At 47.1% G+C, this 22075-nt stretch overlaps 1 protein-coding gene across 2 annotated transcripts in view; it reads right to left on the bottom strand.

Annotated features, from left to right (window-relative positions):
• Window positions 1–1751: 1751 nt before the first annotated feature.
• Sobp (sine oculis binding protein homolog) overlaps window positions 1752–22075 on the bottom strand; it is a 171466-nt gene continuing 151142 nt past the window's right edge. For both annotated transcript variants that reach the window (XM_034524867.2, XM_034524866.2), the window contains 2 exons: window positions 18699–20634; window positions 1752–1884 (listed from right to left, as the gene is read on the bottom strand). In XM_034524867.2, coding sequence (XP_034380758.1) covers window positions 18712–20634 — 1923 coding nt within the window. In that variant the 3' untranslated portion in view covers window positions 1752–1884; window positions 18699–18711. The remainder of the gene's footprint in view (window positions 1885–18698; window positions 20635–22075) is intronic.

The raw sequence follows: 22075 nt of genomic DNA, 5'->3' as shown, positions 1-22075 counted from the left end.
CCGGCAGCTTCCTGCAGGGCGTGGTTTGGTGGTGGGCTGTAGGCTGGTTTAGTTTGTTGTTGGAAGTTTTTTTTTTGTTTGTTTTTGTTTTTTTGTTTTTGTTTATTTTTGTTTTTGCGGTCCCTTTTATAAATCTCTCCCTGGGCTTATGGGCACCCCCTCCCTCCCACCTCCCTTCCCCCTGTCCCCCAATTTTATGTTTAAAAAGCGAGCTTGCTCGCCAGGTGTGTCCCCCACCCCAAGCTCTCAAGGTTCTAATAAATAAGGAGCGCCTGTAAAACAGTAGCTTGACTCGACTGTACAAAGGCGGATATAGAAATACAGTATGTACACGCATCCGCGGCCCCCAGCACAGCCGCAAAAGCTGGCCACACCAGCCCCTCCTGCCCTCCTGCCGCGTCTGTCACCCTCCTGCTGAGGTTCCGTGGCCTGGAGGGGCGGGGCACCTGGACCCCTCCAGAGGGAACAATTGCTTTTATTTGAGTTAGTAAACAGATACACTGAATCACAAGGTGATTTGACTTGAATTTTTTTTTTTTTTTTACGTTTTCTTCTTTTTTTGGATTTTTTTTTTCTTTTCTTTTCTTTTCTCCGTACTCATCAGACTGGGGCACTCCACGACTGTCTTAGCGACTCAGTGCCAGTACACATGTTCTAGAGGACTTCTGGACTCGCAGCTACAACTGTACAAGTGCACACAAGTAAATCTACCCTGTTATCCTCCACCCACTGATTGAGGATCGAATTGCACATTTCTCTTAACCATGACAGGAGAAAGCAAACAGTGAAACAGAATCCCGGGTGATCTTTCTCACTTTCTCTCTTGTTTGCATCGGCTCGTCCATACCATTCTAATTATCATGAAAGGACTCTGCGCAGAGAGAGATTGTCTCGCTGACTTCCTGGACCACGGAAAACCATCAGGGTTGAAATTTCATCCGAGTCTTTCCTGACGCCCAGCAAATATTCCCCCCTCAGATTATATTACACCTTGAGGGCATTTTGGTCTTCAGTTCAACACTCTTGCTCTGTTCCCAAATGGGGCGCTATTTAGGGGCATTTCAAGAGAAAGCTGAGAAGAATAAACATTTACCGAGTTCTCTTGGCATTCGGTCTCTGTAAAACCACAGTATAAACTACCCATGCTGCTTCCTACATCTGGCGGATCGAAAATTAAAAGCCATAAAAGTGTAACACTGAAAATATGGCATCAAAAAGGATAAAGGTGGCCTTTGTAAAAAATAACATGAAAAGTATATTAGCCAATAAAATATTCTACCTCTTCGTTTAAAAGTGCATCGTGGGCTGGGCAGAGATGAGCTTGAAGCACTGGGGACTTCAGCACCACCCTGTCTGTCTCCCCACCAAAAACGTGAACAGTTCTGCTCCTAAACCATAAAAGCAAATCACAATTCTTATCGTAGCAGCAAACCACAGCAGTTCTTTAAAAGATTTTTTTTTTTTTTTTTAATAAAAGGTTCGTATTTTCCAGTCCCTGTTATCCTCCGGCCTCATCCGTAGAGCCTTGAAGATGGGGCAAGAATACCTACATTGGTCCTTGTGGCGGGTTGGTGTATTGTTTTGCCTTTTTGTTGTTGTTTTTAAACCAGCAAAATCCCTAAGTTCTTCTGGGGAGAATCGCGATGAAGCGGGCAGGAATGCCGGGTCCAGGCTTGATGGGTCCAAGACCTGCTGGCTTCTCTGGCCTTGAGGCCACCAGAGAGGGCTGCTTCCTCCAAGATGTTTAATGACAGGAAGCTGTGTTATTTGCTTGAGTTTTAGCCAGAGGGAGGTGGTGAGCTGACCAGCTGGTGTCATTGGATGGCATGACATGGTTTGCTCCAGGCCCTCTCTCCATGCAATGTACCCTGGGAGCGAGTGTTCCTGGGAAAAGACGAGAAGGATCCATGAGCATGTGCGGGACCAAATCTCTACCCAACCCGCCCAACTCCTCCCACTCTGTCTAGCTGCAGAGAACCCGTCAGAAGTGAGAGAGCTGCAGCTCCCGTGCCAGCTCGCCCTAAGATGAGTCCCAGAGCTGTGGGCTCTGCAGCGTGATTTCAGAGAGCTTCATTCAGTCTGCTCGGGATCAGCCCTGCCAGCTTTGTGTGAGGAACTGTAGCTCCAGCCTTCTCTGGAAAACCGGAATGATCACGATGGGCCACACCCTACCCAACGACCACAGCATCCTTTGCAAGCAGCGACATGGCCTCCACATGAATACATGATTAACCAGGAGGAGGTCTTTTGAGTCACCAGGGTCACTGCAAAGCCAAGCAAGGTCCATATCTCCAGACCCCATAGCTGCCCTTCACATAAGAACTCTGATGTTTGAGATCTCAGAGACTCACTGTTAATAAATAAAGCCATTCTGGCTGAATGAACACAAGCGCGCGCGTGCACACACACACACACACACACACACACACACACACACACACACACACACACGTTCCTGTGGAGGCAGCTAAGCTGGGAGAAATAGCTGACTCCATCTCTGTGCGTCTTACCTGTCAAAGGCAAGCCACAGACAGATCTTCACATTCAAACAACACAAGAGCACAAGACGGTCAGACAACAAACCACCCATGCATAGTGGACTGGGGCAGGGGTCCAAACCGAACTTTCAAACTATTCCCCGGGATGCCATCCCCACATTGCCCACACACTTGAGGCTCCACCTCTTTATCCTTATTGTGGGAGGGGGTTCTGTTGTTTGCTACCAGGCTCCTCAGCTGAAGCACAGCCTCTTGAAGAGTCAGGCATTCCTGAGAAGCAGCCAATTAGAAGTCCCCTCCGCCCCCCACAAACTGTGACATCCCCGGGGGCTCTGGTCTGGGCAGTCTAACTCTCTTCTCTACATTAGCTGTCTTGCTGGTCGTCAGTGTTCAATTTTGTCCAATGAACAAGTTAAGCCGCTGTCTTCCACTATGTCCCCAAGGAGTCCCTCCGCCAATAAATGCGGTTGTGAGAAACAAGGAAGGGGAAATCTTGGCAAAGGAGAAATGGTAAAACACAAGACTCATAAACATCTTTACAACCCTTGAGATTATTCTTGGAATAAGGAGAAAATAATTTCCGAGAGATGATACAATTTAAGAGTCAGAGGGAACCCTAGAGATAAAACGTGACAATTTCACTTTATAGAAAGAGAAGTGGAGGTCATGGAGCCCTGGTAACCGGCTCGCGGGTTTTAGCAGAACAAGAAGGAGGTCAGCTTCCTACCCGGCGGGCTCCACTGAAGCGCATGCTATCCAAATCCCGGTGTTAATGGCAACCATAATAACTATCAGCCAAACCCAAGGATTGAAATTCTCAGTGTGCGTGGGAGGAAACACTGGAGTTCCCCAAATCACATTAAACCATCAGATCCGTGTGCAGTTAGTATGTATATTAAGTAACCAAAGTGTAAATGCAAAAGGCCACAAATATGCAACGGGGTGGGGCTTGCAACAGGGTGGGGCTATGAGGCCACAGAACTCTCTTCATCTGGCACAGGCAGGTTTTGGATGGATGTTAATCTCCGAGTACAGAGTTTGCATCTCCTAGCCCTCCCCCCCTTGCTGTCTGGAGGATGAGACCCCAAACAAAACCACCAAGAAATGGAGGCACATTGGAGGCCTCAGGAGATTGCAAGAGTTGAGCGATGAAAAGTGGGTTAGAACACACAGGGTCATTTCTTCTGGGGACACTGTCGTGGAGGCGGGGAAATGTCCCCACCTCTGGGCCTGGAACCAAGAGTGACCACATGTTAGAGTTAGGAGACACGTGCACATGCGTGCGTGTGCACTCACGAGAATGTCCACATGTGCATGTGTGTGTCAAAGAAGGAAGAATGGTTTTTAACATTTCCTTCCAGTAACTGGGTGGCACCACCATTTTTGTTTCGACTGTTCTACGATGCATATAGCATTTTCCTTTAAGGCAACCACAGCCCAAAAAGTGAAAGGAGGAAAAAAAAAGAAAGAAGGAATATCTCTCAAATAAGTGTCTTTGTATTCAAATCACCTTTGGACAAAGACCAAGTATGCCCAGCACCAGCCTATGGAGAGAAAATGTCTAGGCTTTCATAAGAGACTGGGAAATCGGGCTTATAATGAGAGCCATTCTGGAACCTTAAGTACAGCATTTGCCATCCCAAACACTATAATAATCATTATTATTCTCTGGTATCTATTATTGTCTGGTAAATAATATGTGTTTTCCCCCCAAGTTCCAAAGGGTGCAGCTGCATGGCGTTCTATTTTTTGCAGCCCCAGGCCTGCCGCTCTGCAAGCCTGCTTACGTGCAGCTTATTTTAAGAGCGTGCAAAGGAGACTGTGCGTGCCCTCCCTTTCCTCTCTTGGCACACTTGTGCACCTGGGACATCCCCAAAGGCCAGAGGGTGGCAGTCTCTTTCTGCTGGCAACTTTTGAAGTGGGGGTGGTCTTGCTAGTTCAAGGCATAGGCCCCTTGTTGGTGGCACGGGCTACAAGCCTGGTGTTGGTGACAAGGCAGCAAACATGGGCTCCACTCTCCCAGTTTCCAGTGGTAAGTAACGTATGGAGACCTCTAAAGTCTTGGGGAGAGACAGTCTTGGAGATTCAGAGAGTGGTTATGTCAGAAGCTAAGGAGCTTTGTCACATAGCAAAATCCTGTGGAAAACCTGTCCCCGCTGTCTAAATGAACACACAGTGCTTAATTGTGTACATAGAGGAGAAACTAAAAGAAATGGGAGACGTAGTTCCATATGCCCATCCCAGCTATCTGTGTTCTTGGACATGATTCTCACCAGCCCCTCCCCAAGGCTTGATGAGGGAAGCCTGGGTGGCAGTCTCTACTACGGACATCTCTTACCCCCCTCAGGTTCATTGGGAACTGTTGACAAAAGTCAGTACCAAACATAGAGTCTTGCAACTAGAGATTAATCTGCCATCACTGCACAAGGAAGGTGCCCTTTCTGGGTCTTTAAGTCCAGAGCTTTACAGTCACTTTTGCTCCGGACATGAGTGCACACATACAGATGTATGCACACACACTCCTGTGGCAGAGATTTCGGGAGTGCCTCTGAATGCAAAGGATTCTGGGAAAGTGTCCATACTTGTACCTCACACTTCAGGTTTTCTTTGAATGATGGGTTTGTCTGAAAGCAGGATAACTCATCCACCCTCCATGTCTTGTGCTATACAAAGCTTAGTACCACCATGCACGGTCTCCATGGCCAGCTGTCTTCAAATACCAGACATGCCTTCGCTTCTACTCAGAGGAATGATACAGACTCTCATGGAATGACAACTGCACACTAAAAAGGCAGAGAGATGCTCTGTCCACCTGGCAAGCCCACAGGGGAAGCATTACTGAAAAGGTGATTTAATTGCCCATAAAACTTTCCGAAGGGTTAAGAGCAAAGCAGAGCCTTGACACTGCTGGGTTCTTTTAATGCTAATACTCTCAAAGCAAGACCATTCTCACATTTACCTCTTTGATTTAGAACATAAGATGCATGGTGCTGCATTTTGGAAAGTTCCCGGACAACCATTCCCAAAAGTGCAGACCTGGAGAAATAAAAGCTCTCGTTTTAAACCCAACTGTGCCAAGCTTGTCTTTCTGTGATGTGAGACACTATCTTTTCCCAGAAGCAAGTTAATTTAGTCTGTTATCCAATTTTTTTTACTCTTATTTCCTTTCTTAAATACCTCATAATTTGCATAATCAAAACCTAGTAGGTGTGTCCTGCTCATTCATAAGGCAAGCCTCTTGTTGGCCGCCATATTTGTTCCCAGGTGTCTAAAACCCCATGGCATCAACTGTGATAGGCAAGAAATGTCCACTGCCAAGGTGCCTTGCTTTTGCCCAATTATCCTGGCCCTAGCAGAGATCCACTCACTTGAATACTGCTGCCCATCACTTATCAGAGTTAAATACAGCCATTACGTGCTGGCAGAGGCTTCGGTGTTTATCTGGGACAATAAGGAGTCCCCAAGGACAGACTGCTCTCAGGTAGCAGCAGCTATTCTGGGACACTCACAAGGATAGGGCCCTGTGGTCAATGAACAGAGCCGCCTGCAGCAGCTGATAAACTCTGAGCTTGATGCCAGATAGGGGTCCTTTACCCAGTGCATGCCAGGCAGAGCTACGAAGCCTGGGCAGGCTTTGTCACCTCCCATGTCAACCGTTGCTGTGTGAAGAATTTTGAAATGGCTTTTTACCAGGTTGGACATTTTAAATCTTTGAAATGAATGCCATCTCTTTTCTTCTTTCTCACTGAGTGAGAATAACTGAAGTACAGCCCTTTTCCTAGAGGGCGTGTCGTTGGACGAGGAGGCTGTGCAGGGGATACAAGGGTCTATACAGTGCTTCTGGATTACAACTTCATCACTCACCCTGTGCTTCTGATAAGCTACTGATCATGTATATTTACTTTTTAAACCAAGCACACACTGCATCTGTCTGTCTGTCTGTCTATCTATCTATCTACCTATCTATCAATCAAAGTTTGGTTTTTCAGAATGTCTCATGTAGCCCAGGCTGGCCTCAGACTTGCTTCTTAGCCTCCTGCCTCCACCTCCCAGATTACAACTGCTAACACCACCAAGTTGAAAACAATTTTATTTGGGGCTCATTTCGTTTAGGCACCCAGTTCAATCAGAATCGAAACTAACAACACACCCCAAATTAGACAATGTCACAGACAAAACAATTTGCCAGGAAGGTTAAGAAAACGAACGGCTTGGGGTCACCAGCTCCCAGAACCTTGAAGTCCACAGGCCCCACCCCCTCACTGGGAGAGCACCCCTTCATTCCTGTTCTTTTCCTTGCTTCCTCACCTTGACCAGTGAGCAGATTCGTTATAACGTCTGAGCTGGAAGGAGCCCTAGAGATGGACACCATTTAACTCCCTCAATTTAGCAAACAAGAGATCAGAAATATGTGTCTTCAGGGCTAGAGAAATGTTTCAGTGGTTAGGTGCACTGGCTGCTCTTCCAGAGGACCCAGGTTCAATTCCCAGCACCAACATGGCCGCTCACTGCTATTTGTAACTCCAGTTTCAAGGAGTCTCATGCCTATGCACATGAATTTAAATAATTTTTTTTAAAAAAATTATTTAATTAATTAATTAATTAATAATTTTTAGGGTTGGAGAGATGGCTCAGAGGTTAAGAACACTGACTGTTCTTCCAGAGGTTCTGAATTCAATTCCCAACAACCACATGGTGGCTCACAACCACCTGTAATGAGATCTGATTCCCTCTCTGATGTGTCTGAAGACAAAGACAGTGTACTCACATATATAAAATAAATAAATCTTTAAAAAGTTCATGGCTGGAGAGATGGCTCAGTCGTTAAGAGCACTGACTGCTCTTCCAAAGGTCCTGAGTTCAATTCCCAGCAACCGCATGGTGGCTCACAACCATCTGTAATGGGAATCTGATGTCTTCTTCTGGTGTGTCTGAAGACAGCGACAGTGTACTCACATGCATGAAATAAATAAATAAATAAATCTTTTTTTAAAAAAAGTTCATTGTTTTAAAGTGTGTTTTTATTCAAATCCTGGCCAGTGCCCACAACCAGCTGGCAAACCTTTCTGCAGCTCTGCCCCACACACCTTCTGTGACCTCTGAGCAGGTGTGGCTGCGTCCCTGCTATAGGGGCTAAATCCACATGAGCCGGGGAACAACTCTGATCGCCACCTCAGGATTTTGAAAAGCCGTTGCCAAAATCGTGCCTCAGATGAAAAAAGCCAGATGTCATTGTGTAAAAATTGATCTCTCTCTCTCTCTCTCTCTCTCTCTCTCTCTCTCTCTCTCTCTCTCGCTCTCTTGCTCTCTCGCTCTCGCTCTCTCTCTAACATAGGCATTCTAGGTGACAAAGAAGGAATCCCGAAGGGAAGAAGTTGCCATGTGTGACCTCAGGAGTCGTCAATTTTAAGATGTTAGGTAAGGTTTAGAAGAACAGCTTTTCTCATACCTTATGCATTCTTTACGAGCAGAAACAGCGAGGGGGAGGGGGGGGGTCCGTTAGCGAGAACAGCACTATGAAAAAGTAAAATCAAGAAACCCGGTTCCCCTCAAACCAGCAAGGCTGGAGCCTGTGGTCAGTGGCTGCTCTCAGCAGCCTTGCACCCCTTGGGTCCAGATGTGCACGTGTGCCCAATTTCTCTCTGAAATAAGCTGCTTAGAGCAAGACTGCCACGCAGGGGGTAGCAGAATGTGACCCCGGTCCTTGGCGTCGAGAATGCAACGTAAGCAGCTTTGATCAGATCCGGTGTCCTGGACGGAAAGAGATGAGGAGTCAGGTTCTTAAGTGATTTTCGATAGCCACTTCCTGTCTCAGCCGGTACTCCAGGTGGCTGGAGAAATCCGAGGGGAGCTTTGGCTGTGGCCTCTCTAACCTCTGAGCAGAACAACATGGTACTGTTTTCCAGAGCACACACGATGGTAGGAGTTCTGGGCTGCAGATCCACAGGGGCAGTCTTGATAATAAGCAGGTGCCCGGAGCCAGGGTGCTCACTGGCACTGATAGCTCTATGGATTGGGGTCACTGTTTCTCTTAAATACATGTCAAGGAAGACAAACTAAAGTGCGATTTACTATTTACAAGCCCCTATTTACACCGATGTATCTAGTCTCTATGTATCTAGTCTCGTTACCTAGCAAATGGGTTTTAAAAGGGCATACATACAAGATGGCTGCCAGTATGAAGCACACAGGACATTGCTCTAGAAACGACTTCATGAGTATATGATTATTCATTGTTACATTTATCTAATGACGAAAATGTAGGCCAAGAGATGGTGTAAAATTTGTCCAAATCATAACTCATAAGTTGGACAGTCGTTTTTCAAATCCAGGCAGGTCTTGCTCCAGCCCTGGGATGACGATACGACACTTCCACATTTTTACTAGAGAGGTACCCACACTATGCATGTGCCCTTAAATGCTCCCTCTCACTGATATCTTGTCATGACTCACTGAGGGACTTTACAGAGCTGATGTCACTTCTTCCTTCTAGCAAAAAAGACCCACTGAGGCTCAAACCAGAAATTTTTTTTTTCCCATAAAACCATGATATTGGCTCCCTTCACTACCAGGAGTCTACTATTACCACAAGTGGAGAGGCTTCAGGTTTACAGCCACTGAGGGGAAAATAGAGATAAGAGAATCTCCTGAGGCACATGACCTGGGAGGATTTGATTGAATCTCTGAGAAAATGGCTGCAGGTGTCTGAGAGCTAACTATTCTACTTGACTTGTTCCCAAAAGCCTTTCTTCAGACCAAGAGTGGAAGTCTAGGCATCACTGGGTGTCCCTGAAGGCTTCTTGGCCCTCATCAGGGAAGTCTGTGTCTAGAATAGACCTGACTTCTACACAGCCCCCTAATATTAAGTCCCTCACACAAGTGAAGACTGCCAGACAATATTGTACATCACACCTTTACCCAGCTGGACTTAGGTCATTGCTGCTAGCTGGGGTGGTAAGTAGAAGTCCTGTTTCCATGGCAACCTAGGGCCTGTCAGCATACCATTTCTTGGCATGCTGTTGGCTATGAGGTTACTTTCTACCCTAAGCCATGAGATCACCTTAGGTCTACCTGGGACCAAGAAGGTTCTCAACTGCCCTGCTATGCTGGCTTCCCATACTTAAGACACAGAGATGGTAGCTAATACCTCTCACCCACTGCTGGTAATTAGCCTGTCATCACAATTCCAAGACTAAACCAGTCTTCTCTTTCCTCCTTTCAGTCTATGAACAGTTGCTGAAGTAATTTTCCTCAAAGGCAGATCTCATCGTCACTCCTCTACCCCAGGTCACAGTGATTAGAATCACTACCACACACAAAACCAATCCCTCCACCTCCTGTCCCCCATCATCTCCTCTTCCTCCTTCTCCTCTTCCTCCTCCTCCTCCTCCTCCTCCTCCTCCTCCTCCTCCTCCTCCTCCTCCTCCTCCTCCTCCTCCTGGCTCTCCTGTGCCCTCTGTGGTCCAGTCCTTTGGTCTGGGCAAGGGCAACACAGCTTGCTCTTAGATGCACCTGTGCCTTGATAGCTGGCTGTCTCCCTCAGGTCTCTGACTCTGCCCGCTAGCCCCTGTCCCTTCTTGGGTTGAGAAGCTAACTGAACCATATGCTTTAAACAGCACCATCGAGAGACCTACTCTGTTTATTCCCAACCAAGGCAGTTAGTACAACCTCAGGAACTTGGTTGGCCCCAGCCTATTCTTCCTGGAAGCCCATGTTTGCCTAACATAGCTGCTTTCATGTTCACATAGCACCTCTAATACAAGGGGCTTTGCTTATGTCCTGCCTCTTAACTCTCCCCAAATAAAGACCCCTAATCCAAAATTTTCCAGCTCCCCCGCCTCCATTTTTCTTTATTCCTCTATTGATCCCACCATGTTTTACAAATAGAACCACCACAATAAGAATTAGATATTGCCAGTGGGAATGGGTGTTTTGTCCGATGGAGAAATGAAGGTTTGCTCTGAGCAGTCAATTAGCAGAAAGAACTGTCTCTGTCCCTCTGTTTTTGGATATAACTAAGTGTCTATTAGGCTTTATAGATCGTAATATATAAGTTAAGTATGAATTAAGGATTTATAAATACCAAATAAAGGATTTTTAAAACGTTTTTACTCCTGGGGGCTGGAGATGCTGCCCAGATGGTAAATGCTTGCCCAGCATGCATGAAGACCTAAGTTTGATCCTTAACACCATATAAACAGGACATGAGGCCACAGTTCTATAATCCCAGCACTAGAGTGGTGAGTGGAAGCAGAAGGATCAGACAGAAGTTTAAAGTCACCCTCAGCTACAAAGAAAGTTTGAGGCCAGCCTGGAATCCCTAAGACTGTCTCAAAAAAAAAAAAAAGCTATTATTTCTGAACAAAAGATAGCACACACATATACACAAACACACAGAGCCAAGACAAACAAGCTATTTGCTCATGGGTAAGGAACACTCTCAAAACCAGGACAAGATTGTGAACTAGTAAGTAACCCTTGTCTTCATGTACAAGGTCAGAAGGCTTTTCTACTCAAATTTTTTTTATAGTTTTTCAATTATCTTTTCAGATTCACATTCCCTCAAACCTTGGAGGATGTGAAAATAGCCATTAAGTCCCATGTTTATGATGTCATCATATTAAATGGGAGAAATGGCGGGACCTGGGTATATTTTTGGTTTGGCAAATTCTAGAACAATTTTTTTTTCTCTTGAACATTTGGGGTTTGGCTAAAACCAAACCTTATTTTGCCAAGCACTTTGGCTTTAATTTTTAAACCCATGTGTACTTTAAAAGAAATTCTATCTATATGTTTCTGACTCATTTACACTTAGCTCATGAAAACCCTGTTTGGTAAGCGCTAATAGATGTCCAGGCAGGTTTATGGGCCTTCTTAAGCCTTCTTTTCCCTCCATCCTTACCAGAAGGTTGTATTTTGCTGGCCATAAAAGAGTGTGAGCCCCGGAGGCATGTGAGCAGTCTGCGATTTATGACCTCTGAAGCTTAAGTGGATTGTGATTTTGGAAGGTACTCTCCCCTTCCTCTTTTTCGAAAGTGCCCAAACAGGCTCCTGCTGACACAGACCACTAAGTCTCACCTTCCAATGTGACTGGGACTGGAGGCAAAAGTAACAAATCCATTCTGTACACCAACAAGTTGCCCTTGAAAGGTTTTGGAGAAAGATTCTGATGTTTCAGGCTCTGATGCACACAGATTGAAATCTGACCTTGTATTTCCCCCTTCCCTTCTGACCTTCTAATGGGAGCCTCATGACACTCTCAGGAGAAACAGCGAACTCAACTTGGTTCAAGTGAGAACATTTTACCTTTTGAGTACTGGAAGATTATCTTTTTGATAGTAGACAACCAATCATATTTAGGAGTTTTGACACATTAAAAAAAAAAAAAAGCCAAATCCACTAAAAATGGCATTTGAATTAAAACCAGAAAAGCAGGAAAATGTGCCTGCATGCCATGACTTTCTCCAAATCTTCCATAATAGTGTTGGATACCGTGCAATTACAGTATTCTATGGGAGATGGCTTTTGGATGAAGTACTTAAAAATGGCTTATAAATATTTAAAGTATAAGCATCTAACAAATCGTAATGACGAAGTTTTTACATTTAACCACATGTGCTCCAAATATCTTGAAATTACTCTAAATATGGGTTTAAAATATCAAAAGGGCTCGTTGACGGCATGCAGAACTTTGTAGGGAAACTTAAACCTGACCATTCTTTCTCACACAACACCCAGTCTGCACAAGTTTTAAAGCACGAATGTACAGATTCCTTTAGAAAAAAAAAAAAAAAAAAAAACGATCCTGTTACCGTCTGAATTTCAAAGCAGGGACGGGAGGATAAAATGCAGGGTTGCTCTTCTCTCACTGAAAACAGCTTAGCCAGTGTGCTGCTTCTAGATACTTTGTTATTGTGGTTGCAATAGAAATATTGCAGACTGAGGCAGCTGGGAAGAGGCTGTCGTTACAAACTGACCCAGGCGAATGAGACCCCACTCATTTTCAAGTCAATATCTTCGGCTGGGAAGGGAGTTATACAAAGGAGAGAACCTTTGTATAACAGACTTTTTAAGTGTATCTTTTGCACAGTAGGCCTGACTCTTATCAAATGAGTTCCGAAGCACGCTCTCACCTGTGAGTCTTTAAACGCCAGCATCTACCTCTTTGTTGTGCTTTACCCAAAGCAGAACACAGCTTGCCATTGGAGGTTTAAAGGCACATTGACGAGACAGCAGTGGGCACAGCCAAGTTTGGATTCGTCAGAGCCCTGACCATTTTGTTCTGCTCCCAGGCTCATCGCCCCAAGAAGGACTGCACACTTGGGCGACTTAAGAATTATTAGATGTGCACTTAGGAACTATTTGAAAGCACTAGCTATTAATCCCAGGGTTTGTTTTGCTCCAGTCATTTTAAGTGTAGTATTTTCTAGACGAACCTTAAAATCATCTGTATTAGGGCTGGAGACATGAGTCCATGGTTAGGAGCACTGGCTGCTCTTCCAGAAGTCTAGGAGTCAATTCCCAGCACCCACATGGCAGCTCACAACCCCCTGTAACTCCAGTCTCAGGGGATCAAATGCCTTCTGGTAGCCATGAGAACTTGCACACGGTACATAGACATACATGCAGGCAAAACATCTTTACACATAAAAAATAATAAAAAAAATTTAAAACATATTGTTCCCGCCCTGTTGGTGGCTGTGCAATCGCCATTCTAGGTTCACGCCTCTTCCCCTCACCTCCTAACCCCCATCAGTGCTATGGAGATCCAGAAATCTGAAGAAGAGAGCCACTTCATTTAGAGCTGCCATCTGATTGGCCCATTAAACACAGCCCATACCCAACTGTATTATCTTTTAAAGCTAGTTTATCTCTTTGCCTTTATGCCTTTTGAAGCACTTAAAATAATTTACATGCACATAAATGTATTCCCTCAGCATCCATCCACATAGGAAGTGCACTAACACAGCAAAGGAGGAGCAGAAGGAGGCAAAGAACTCTGTACAGGACATGGGGAAGAATAGACTAGCCTTCCCACGCCTTTGGCAGGACTCTGAACAGGGGAGTCTGGAAAGGGAGGAATGCTGGTGAATACCCTACCTACCAGCTAAGTGTTCCACACTGGCCTGGGGGTTCCTTAGACACCTCTGCCTCTTCACAAGGCAAATAGGTATGACTGATTGAGTCATGATGCACAGGCAGCCACTTTTAGTGTGACAAAGGACCCAGTTATCACACCTGGCCATCCACTTATTTCCAGGGCCCTTCTGGGCAATGGCTTACTTGCTAATAGTGGGTCAGATGCTTCCTGTATTCCATCCCTTAGCCTCCCTCTCTCTTTCTTCATGCTGGGGAACTGGGGCGCTCTCCCCAATCTTCTATCCTGCGCCCCCATGCCAATTTCACTCACCTGTCCACTTCTGTGTCTCCAGCCAGCCTCTTCCCTTGGTCTCAGCGACATTTTCCCATAAGATGGCATCTCCCATACTATACGAACTCTGGGAGTTCAGGTGCCCAGGTAGTATCTAGCTTGTATCTTCTCTTGTTTTACTTTCTTTCTGTCATCACAGGCCCTTAACTGGATATGGTAGCTTTAACTTTGTGTATTGTGTCACTGAAGTAATCATTTAAAGGTATTCGGTAACTGTGGCTTTGTGACATTAGGTCCATGGCAAAAGCTGCCAAAAAATAAATTCTTATTTTTAACTGATAATCAACTCAGCCCCCTGGGAGCAATGAGAAAAAAATCCAGTCCAAATATTGCTCACTAACTATGCAAGATACCCCCTTCAGGGGTAGATGAATTCCATATCTGTGGACTCAACAGCCCTAAACAATAGGTGAGCTCATACAACTTTCTATATATTCTCATAGGACCAGTCCAGGGGAAAGGAGACCACTTTTGGAATGGGGTTAGACGATCTGGGGAGTGCCACCACACTTACAGGACAGAGTGGGTCCGTCCCTCTTGCAAGGTTGTGCACCAAATGTTTCTCTTGTCTCAATTCAGTTCTGGTACATCTCTAATAACAAGGTTATGGTTTTGTCCCAAAGCGCTAACCACCTGGTCATACATAACTCCATCTTCCATCGGAACCTCACTGACAAAGTATCTAAAAGTTGCATATTAAGGTCCCTCCCTCCACAAACCCCTGGTACTAAGGATATAGGTAGTGCGGGAGTTCACTGGATAACAGATCTGTGCTTCCTCTCTTGACTGTTCTTTCAGAAGGCTGGTGATCACACCAGCTCTGTCCTATATGTACTCACCAGTTCCAGGTGTCGACACATCAGCCTGGTGGCTCTCAGTGGCTCTTTGTAGCCCTTCCACCCAAGTGAAACCTGAGGGCTAGGATAACCTTTAATTCAGGTACCGTCACCCAGTGGCTATTTCTAATCATTTAATACTTCAGCATGAAAGGCCCAGGTCCAGCCTAGGGATGGAGAATTCCTACTTGTACCAACTTCTCCTCTCCACTCTATTACAGTTTTTCTTTTCTTTAGAAGTGGGAATCCATGGTTTTATTCTGACTTTCCCATGCCCTCCAAGAGAGGCTATTGCCTTGGATTTTTCAGTGTGAGAAACAAATTCGGCAATGCGTGCCTTAGCACCTCCCTTTTGGCATCCCCAGTGAAGCTAACCCTATGCTTTGAAACAGTGCTTTGGGGCTGTGGCTATATAACCAGACTACGCTCCAAGAAGCCTAAATTATGTGAACCTCCTCCAGCTTTCTTCAAATGCAGAGAGTATCCTCCACTGCTGAGCTGTGGGATACTCCTTGTGGGATCTGGACCAGGAACGAAGAATCATGTATTCTCTCTGCCTATTTCCACAGTTCTAGAAGCATGTAAGAGACTGAAGAAGCACAGAGCAGAGGGAACCGTGTGACTCTACTGCTCCAGGAGAGCAAAAAGAATGAGAGTGAAAGGCTTATTTATTCCTGGTTTTCATTTTTTTCCCCACTGATTATTTTGTTAAAATGTTATTTCCCTGGAAAACCAAGGAATGAGGAATTTTTCTTTGAATATTTTCAAAAATTTACACATGGTTACTCTGAACTCCCCCATGTACCATAAATAAGTGTAAACTATAGAGATTCTAGTACAAACATCCCTCTGAGTTCAGACAGCTACCCAGCAAGCTTCCAGGCATCGGCAAAGGAGGGACTAGTCCATTTACCAATGGAATTCTGTGTGGGGAGAATAGTTTAGACAGTGTTCATACATTGTTTTCATTATTATTTGTGGGAATGGTTTTTTTCTAGCTACTGAGGCAGCAGGACTGGTATTCCTAGCTTTAAACATTGGCGATTAAAGAAAGTTTACAACCTTCTAAAAATCTTCAACTAAACTTAATCAGTTCTGCATATGGGAGAAACATCTGCCTGTTGGAATCATCTGTAACCATACCCACAAACAAGAACGAATAAAGCTGAGAAAGCAGGGACAGAATAATTTCAAAATGGGAGAGGGAGTCTGCAGTCTGCTGAGATCTGACCAATGTGTCCAGTTCTCTGAAGGCAAATCTAGTGGCTTTCGGATTTTGACATGTATTCTTCAAAATTACGGTGTGGTATGACAAAAGTGTGGCGACTGATTTAGGCATATGGGTGACCTGCACAAAGAGCCTGTCTTTGACTTCCAGTACTGGGATTCACAGGTCCGCACCGTGGCATGTCACTTTTTACATGGGGCTGGGGGTCCTTGTGCTTGTGTGACAAGTGTTCCACCCACCGAGGCATCTCCTCAGCCCTTGCTTTTATTCATTTATTTTATTCTTTTAATGCTTTCATTTTGGCTTTAACTTGTTGCCAAGGAGTGCTCACTATTAGGGCACAAAGGGCACGCAGTCCTTAGTTCATAGATGTATTTCCAGCTTCCCCAAACGCATGAGTTCCTGAGGGTTACAGCAAAGGCAGCACCGTCTGTGAGCAGGAAACCAGAAGGCTAGAGAGTGGATTACAGCAGGTAGAAGTGCCCTGAGGTGACATGGGACCAGCGATCTACTTGGGTGCCCTGTTGATGTACTGGAGACATGCCCCCCCCCTTAAATCTCTTGCCTTGCCTCCTCTTGGCAGCCCTCAAAACCTATGACCGACTTTCAAAAAGAGCTGTAATTTCTTGGGAGACCCACAATAAAAGGGACTTTCCGATTACAAGAGGCAATTTGGTCACAGCATCTTCTAGACTTGGCTGTTGCCAAGTTAACATTTTTAGTAGTGATGCTGATCCGCAAAAACTACCCTTGGCCAGTGACTCCTTCAGAAACATAAATCACCCAGACAGCCATTCATACAACGGGCACTGTTAACGACATTTCCGTCTTTGGATACTCATAGGGTGTGTCACTGTTTCTGTCCTGGTCTCTTAGCACAGTAATGGCAGTGAGATCTTTCACCCTCCCATTCTTCCTGGTGTGTGTGTGTGTGTGTGTGTGTGTGTGTGTGTGTGTGTGTGACAATTTCCGGTGCTTTCTGAAGGTGCTCACTTTTTCGGGGGAGGAGTCACTTGTCAATCCTTCACTCAAAGCACTGTCAAGCAGATTAAGTTATTTGGGGACATTTTCAGTTGGCATGCCTGTGAGAAGGCCAAGGCCACCTGCCTTCAGACTGAAGACATTGTAGGCTAATGGGGAAGAAGTGGTGACCTCAACTCTGGTGTTCTGCTCCCACTGGAAAAGAAGACCTCAAACCATGGTGGCCAAGAAAAGATTCTCGAACTAGCCAGTAAGCCTTCTGCTCTCGTTCAGGGCTTCCATTCTGGCTGTAAGTGAAGTACCCATGTTCCCACCCTGGAGGCAACAGGTTGGTGGTCTATGGGAGCGTGTAAACTGGGCATGTTGGCAAGCGGAGGCTTGCTGCTGTGTTGAGGGAACTTTCTTTCCCTCAAGGAGATAAGAGAATTTTTGTAAATGTCTTGATGGATGGACTGGTTAGCTGATTCTCCTACAGTGCTTGAAAGGAAATTAAGCTTTGGACTTCACAACTTGGATTTGAATCACAACTCTGCTCCCAGGTTAGATAATCCTGGACAAGTTCCTCAACCCTATTTCTCCACCAGGTGAATGAATATAGCTGCTCTATATACATCTAACTCCAAAGAAATACTAGGGGAAATACTCAGAAGAGCCTGCATACCCTGTGAAGAATACTCTTCCTGCCTCCCCTCCCCCAGGCCTCCTTCCTGCCTGGATTTACATCCCCTATGGCGATAGGATGTGCTGTACCTACTTTGATGTAGCCCAATAGCACATTCTTCTGTGTCTTCAGCCCACGGAAGGAGCAGTGTCTAGGTTAAATCTGGAGGAATACCCATTTCTCCTTTCCTTTCTATAATCAGTTAATAAACAACCTAAGTCTTGACTTGTTGCCTGCTTGGGTAGATGGAAGAGATCACGCTCTGAGACTGGATGGACAGGCCTGGAGTCAACACTGGGTCCTCCACCGACAAGCTCTGACTGAGCAGATATCTCTAAGCCACCGCTTCCTTCTTGGTAGAATGCTATCGATGCCTACTCCACTAGGATTGGCAAGAGTCGCTACAGTGGCTCACGTGCGGTCCCCGTCATCTCACTGGGTAGTAAGCAGGGTACAGCAGTCATAGGATACAGAGAAGTGTCTCCCACTTCATCAAGTTCTATATAGAGAAGTGGGACTTCATCAACTCAGCCACTGAGTACCGAAAGGGGGCGTGGTAGGTTGCCCGGACGGCTAGTTTTTCATGTTAGCCTACAGACACGGTCACCTTGAGATGCTAGAGTAAGAGTCTGCCAAAGGGACTACCAGCTCTAGAAGTTTCCCCTCTGATGGGTTACCCAGACATTTCAACACTGCCCTGCAACCGCCTAACTGAACATTAAGATTCCTCAAGTAGTCTTCCTCCCACGCCCCTTTCCCCAGTTGGATAAATTAGGTATGAACCCGAAAAGAAAAAAGTAGTGTGTAGCAAAAGAGCGTATGCTTTCAACTCAGGTTCAAGGGCTTGAGTGATCTTGGCTCTTAACTGCCTCTCGGCTGTAAAGTGGTAATGGTGTACTAAACCATACTGCCAGCTGTCATAGGTATTGGATCAAACCGTCGATGGTACCTGGCCACCCAAAGAAAGCGGTAAGGGACAGCACGGTGACGGCTGCATCTCACCTCCGCCTTCTAAGAAGCAAGGCGGGGGGCACTGTCTCTCGGAGGAGGTGGACATACAAACCTTTTTTTTTTTTTTACTTATTCTGGTTTCTAATTCGGAGGCACCTCCTTTTGAGCGGCGGCTCCAGGTCCTCGGGGCCAGCGCTGAGCATGGGCGAGGAGATGACGCACGGCGTCATGGCAGCCTTCTCCGCGGGTTTTGGCACAGGCTGGATCACGCAGCCGGTCTTGGGCAGCATCCGCAGAGCATAGGCGTGGTCCTCGTCCGCGGGGTTATTGAGGTTCGGGTCCGACTTGTCGCCCCCTGCCAGGGCTTCCTCCCCCATCAGTTTTTTGGTCGCCTCCCCGTCCAGGTGGCAGTTGGAAGCGCAGTTGTTCTCCTTGACCGACTCCAGCTCGTTCACCGCGGGCTCCTCGGGCGACAGTAGCTTTTTGGGAGGGGCGGGCGGTGGCTGCTCGGGCGGGGGCTCCGCGCCCTTGGCCTCGGCCGGGGCGCCACGGGTGCCGTTCACGATGACGTTGCAGGCGGCGGCAGCCTCGGGGCCCGCGGGGGCGCCCGGGCCGGGGTCGCCGGCGGCGGGCGGGCTGCAGTGGCCGTCCCTGCAGCCGCCGCAGGTCCTGCGCTCCGCGGCTCCCGGCTCGCGCTCCGCCTTGACGTGAGCGTGCAGCGCGCGGTGGATCACGTTGTGCAGCCGGGCTCGGTGGCCCACGGTCAGGTCGATGACGCCGTCCTGCGGGCCGTGCAGCACGCCCGCGAAGCCCGGCTGGCCTCCCGCGCCCGCGGGGCTGCCCGCGTGCCGGGTCAGGTCCACCACCTCCCCACGACCGCGCTCCGCGGGCGCCAGGCTCAGAGCCTGGCCGGAGCTTCCGGGCGGCGAGTCGGCCGACTTGGAAGAGCCCTGCTTGGAGTCCCGCGGGGACAGGGAGCGTCCACCAGTCTTGCCTCCCGTCGCCGAGGAGTCGCCCGGGGCGCTCGGAACGAAGCTCTCCCCGTTGCTAGAAAATCCGTTCGGGGGCTTGGAGTCGTTCACGTGGGGAATGGGGATTGGGATAGGGATGGGCACCGGCAGGGGCACGATCACTGGGTACGGCACGAGCAGCGTGGGGGGCGGCACCAGCGGGGCCAGCGACGGCAGCCCGAAGTTCATCATCTGGGGAACCGGCATCGGGCCGTTTGGCATCATGCTTACTGGAGGGAAGGGAAGGCTGGGCAAGGGCGCGCCCGGGGGCGGCGGGGGCAGCAGCCCTGGGGGGTTCCCAGGCATGGTAGGGGTACTTGGGGGGTGGATGTGGGGCGATAGCATAGGCCGGTGCATGGGGCTGGAAGTGGGGCCTAGGTTCCTGGGGCCACCGGGCGGGGGCCCAATGCCCGGGAGCATGGGGTTGGACAAGGGGCTATTGGGGTTGGAGGCGTGGTGCGGTGGCCCTCGGATGAAGGGCGGGCGGATCTGCTGGATGATCTGCTGTTCCATGAAGATGGGCAGGGGCACTGGGCCGCGGTTGGTCATCACCATGGGAGGGCTTCGAGGTGGGACACCCAGCGGAGGTCCGATGCTAGCAGGTGGCTGGACCGAGACGGGAGGGATGCTTGGAGCCTCGCTGATGGGGAGGGACTTGGGCACTGGCGTGGGGATTTTAGTGACAGAGCAGTTGGCAGTGTCAGATGGAGAAACGGTGGTGGACGAGGATGGGCCAGGGCCCTGGCTTTGGCCAGCTGCAGCCACGGGGGAGGGGGCTTTCCTCCGAGCATCTGTTAGCGGGATATTCCAAGAGTCTGGAGTGAGCAGCTGCACCCCGGTGCCTTCTGCTTTACTCTCCATGTGAGGGTGTAATGTGCCGCATAGCCCAGCTGGAAGATTGGCCTGTGTCTCTTTGTAGAAAATGTCCATTTTGTATTGATTGAGACATTTTGCACTGCAGAACTGAAGCCTTCTTTCCCCGTCCCCAAAATCCAGGTATTCTTTTGTGTGCCTTATGTGTTTACACCAGTCACACACCTACAACACAGCAATAGAGACCACAACAGGTAAGATAAGCAACTTTCTTGGGTACATGGCATTTCATGTTTCACATAAAGGGTCTATTAAACTTTACCATAATTTCCCAAATAAGTTGAAGGGCACCCTTTACAGGGTACATTTCTGAAAAGTTTATGAAATAAAGACTTTGCTTTATAAATAGGACCCTCAAAATTAGCAACAACCACATTCTCTTTTTTTCCCCCTTTCAAAAAAAAAAAAAAACCTGTATTAACAGTTTAGAAACGACTTCAAAGATGGCTCTGTCTGACAAAATGGAGTATGCTTGTCCAGGACACTTACCCAGTACACCTACCTGCCCAGGACACTTACCTAGTACTCCTATGAAGTACACCTGCCCCGGATACCTGCCTAGTGCATTTACTAGGACACCTACTCAGTACACTTGCCTTCATATTTTCAGCCTAACAGGCTCATGGAAATACATATCTAAATAGCGTTGGAGGGAAGGAATCTCCAGGGAGTTCAATGATCATGCAACATATCCTCTTAAAATTCTCCTTATGCAAAGCCACCGTGCCCCTCTCTGTATCCAATAAGGTGGTTGGAGAGGGTGTGCTGTGCTAACCAATCACATAAAGCGCTGAACACTGTGATGTCTGGTTTCCAAGGAGAAACTTGGACTTAGTCATGAAGTCTGTGTGAGGTTCAGCTCTCCCAACCCGTGATGTTGCAGCAAGCTAGAATTATTTTTTGAGCTGTTTGCCCACTCTTTTTCGGCAGTCAGAATTTTGGTGACATTTCTTGGCAGACAGTCTTATTTAACAACTTTTCAAACACCAGAGAACACGTTCCAAAAGTTGTTATGGCTTCCACCCCACCCCCTTCGGATCTACTCCTGGCAAAAGAAAGATATCACCAAATTTATTCTAAAGCTGGGCTGCAGAGCTAATTAAAGGCTCAGATGCTTTCCCAATTGGAAATCACTAGACACCAAAGTTCAAAAAATAGTCCTTCTCGGCTTCAGAACCCATTACTTTGGAGAAATTATTGTGATTTCATTAACACATTAATTTTGCAACACCATCAGCTCTCACAGATGGCAAAGACATGATCTACAATTCAAATATGACTCTTGTTTGCACAAGTGTCTTCCCTTCATATGGCATTTTAAACAAGAATTAATATGAGTGATCTTGCCATCGCTATAAACAGATAAACAGATGTCAAAATTTTCAATAGTTCTTCTAGTCCCTCGCTTTTCCTGACAGAATTTTACACACACATTTTTTTTTCTTTCTTCTTCCTGCTTTCTTTATCACTCCTGTAGCATCAGAGAAGGGACTGAACAACTCATCACCACTGTGTGTTGAGCCCTTCTCCAAGCAGTGCAGCAATGGCTCCAGTGCTGTTCTAAGAGAGACCTTGATTTCGAAGAGAATTTGCTCTACTGCTGTGT

The sequence above is a fragment of the Arvicanthis niloticus genome, chromosome 20, assembly GCF_011762505.2.
Source record: "Arvicanthis niloticus isolate mArvNil1 chromosome 20, mArvNil1.pat.X, whole genome shotgun sequence".
Lineage (NCBI taxonomy): Eukaryota > Metazoa > Chordata > Mammalia > Rodentia > Muridae > Arvicanthis > Arvicanthis niloticus.
Note: the sequence above shows the minus strand (reverse complement) of the source record. Positions and strands in the feature narration are given on the sequence as shown.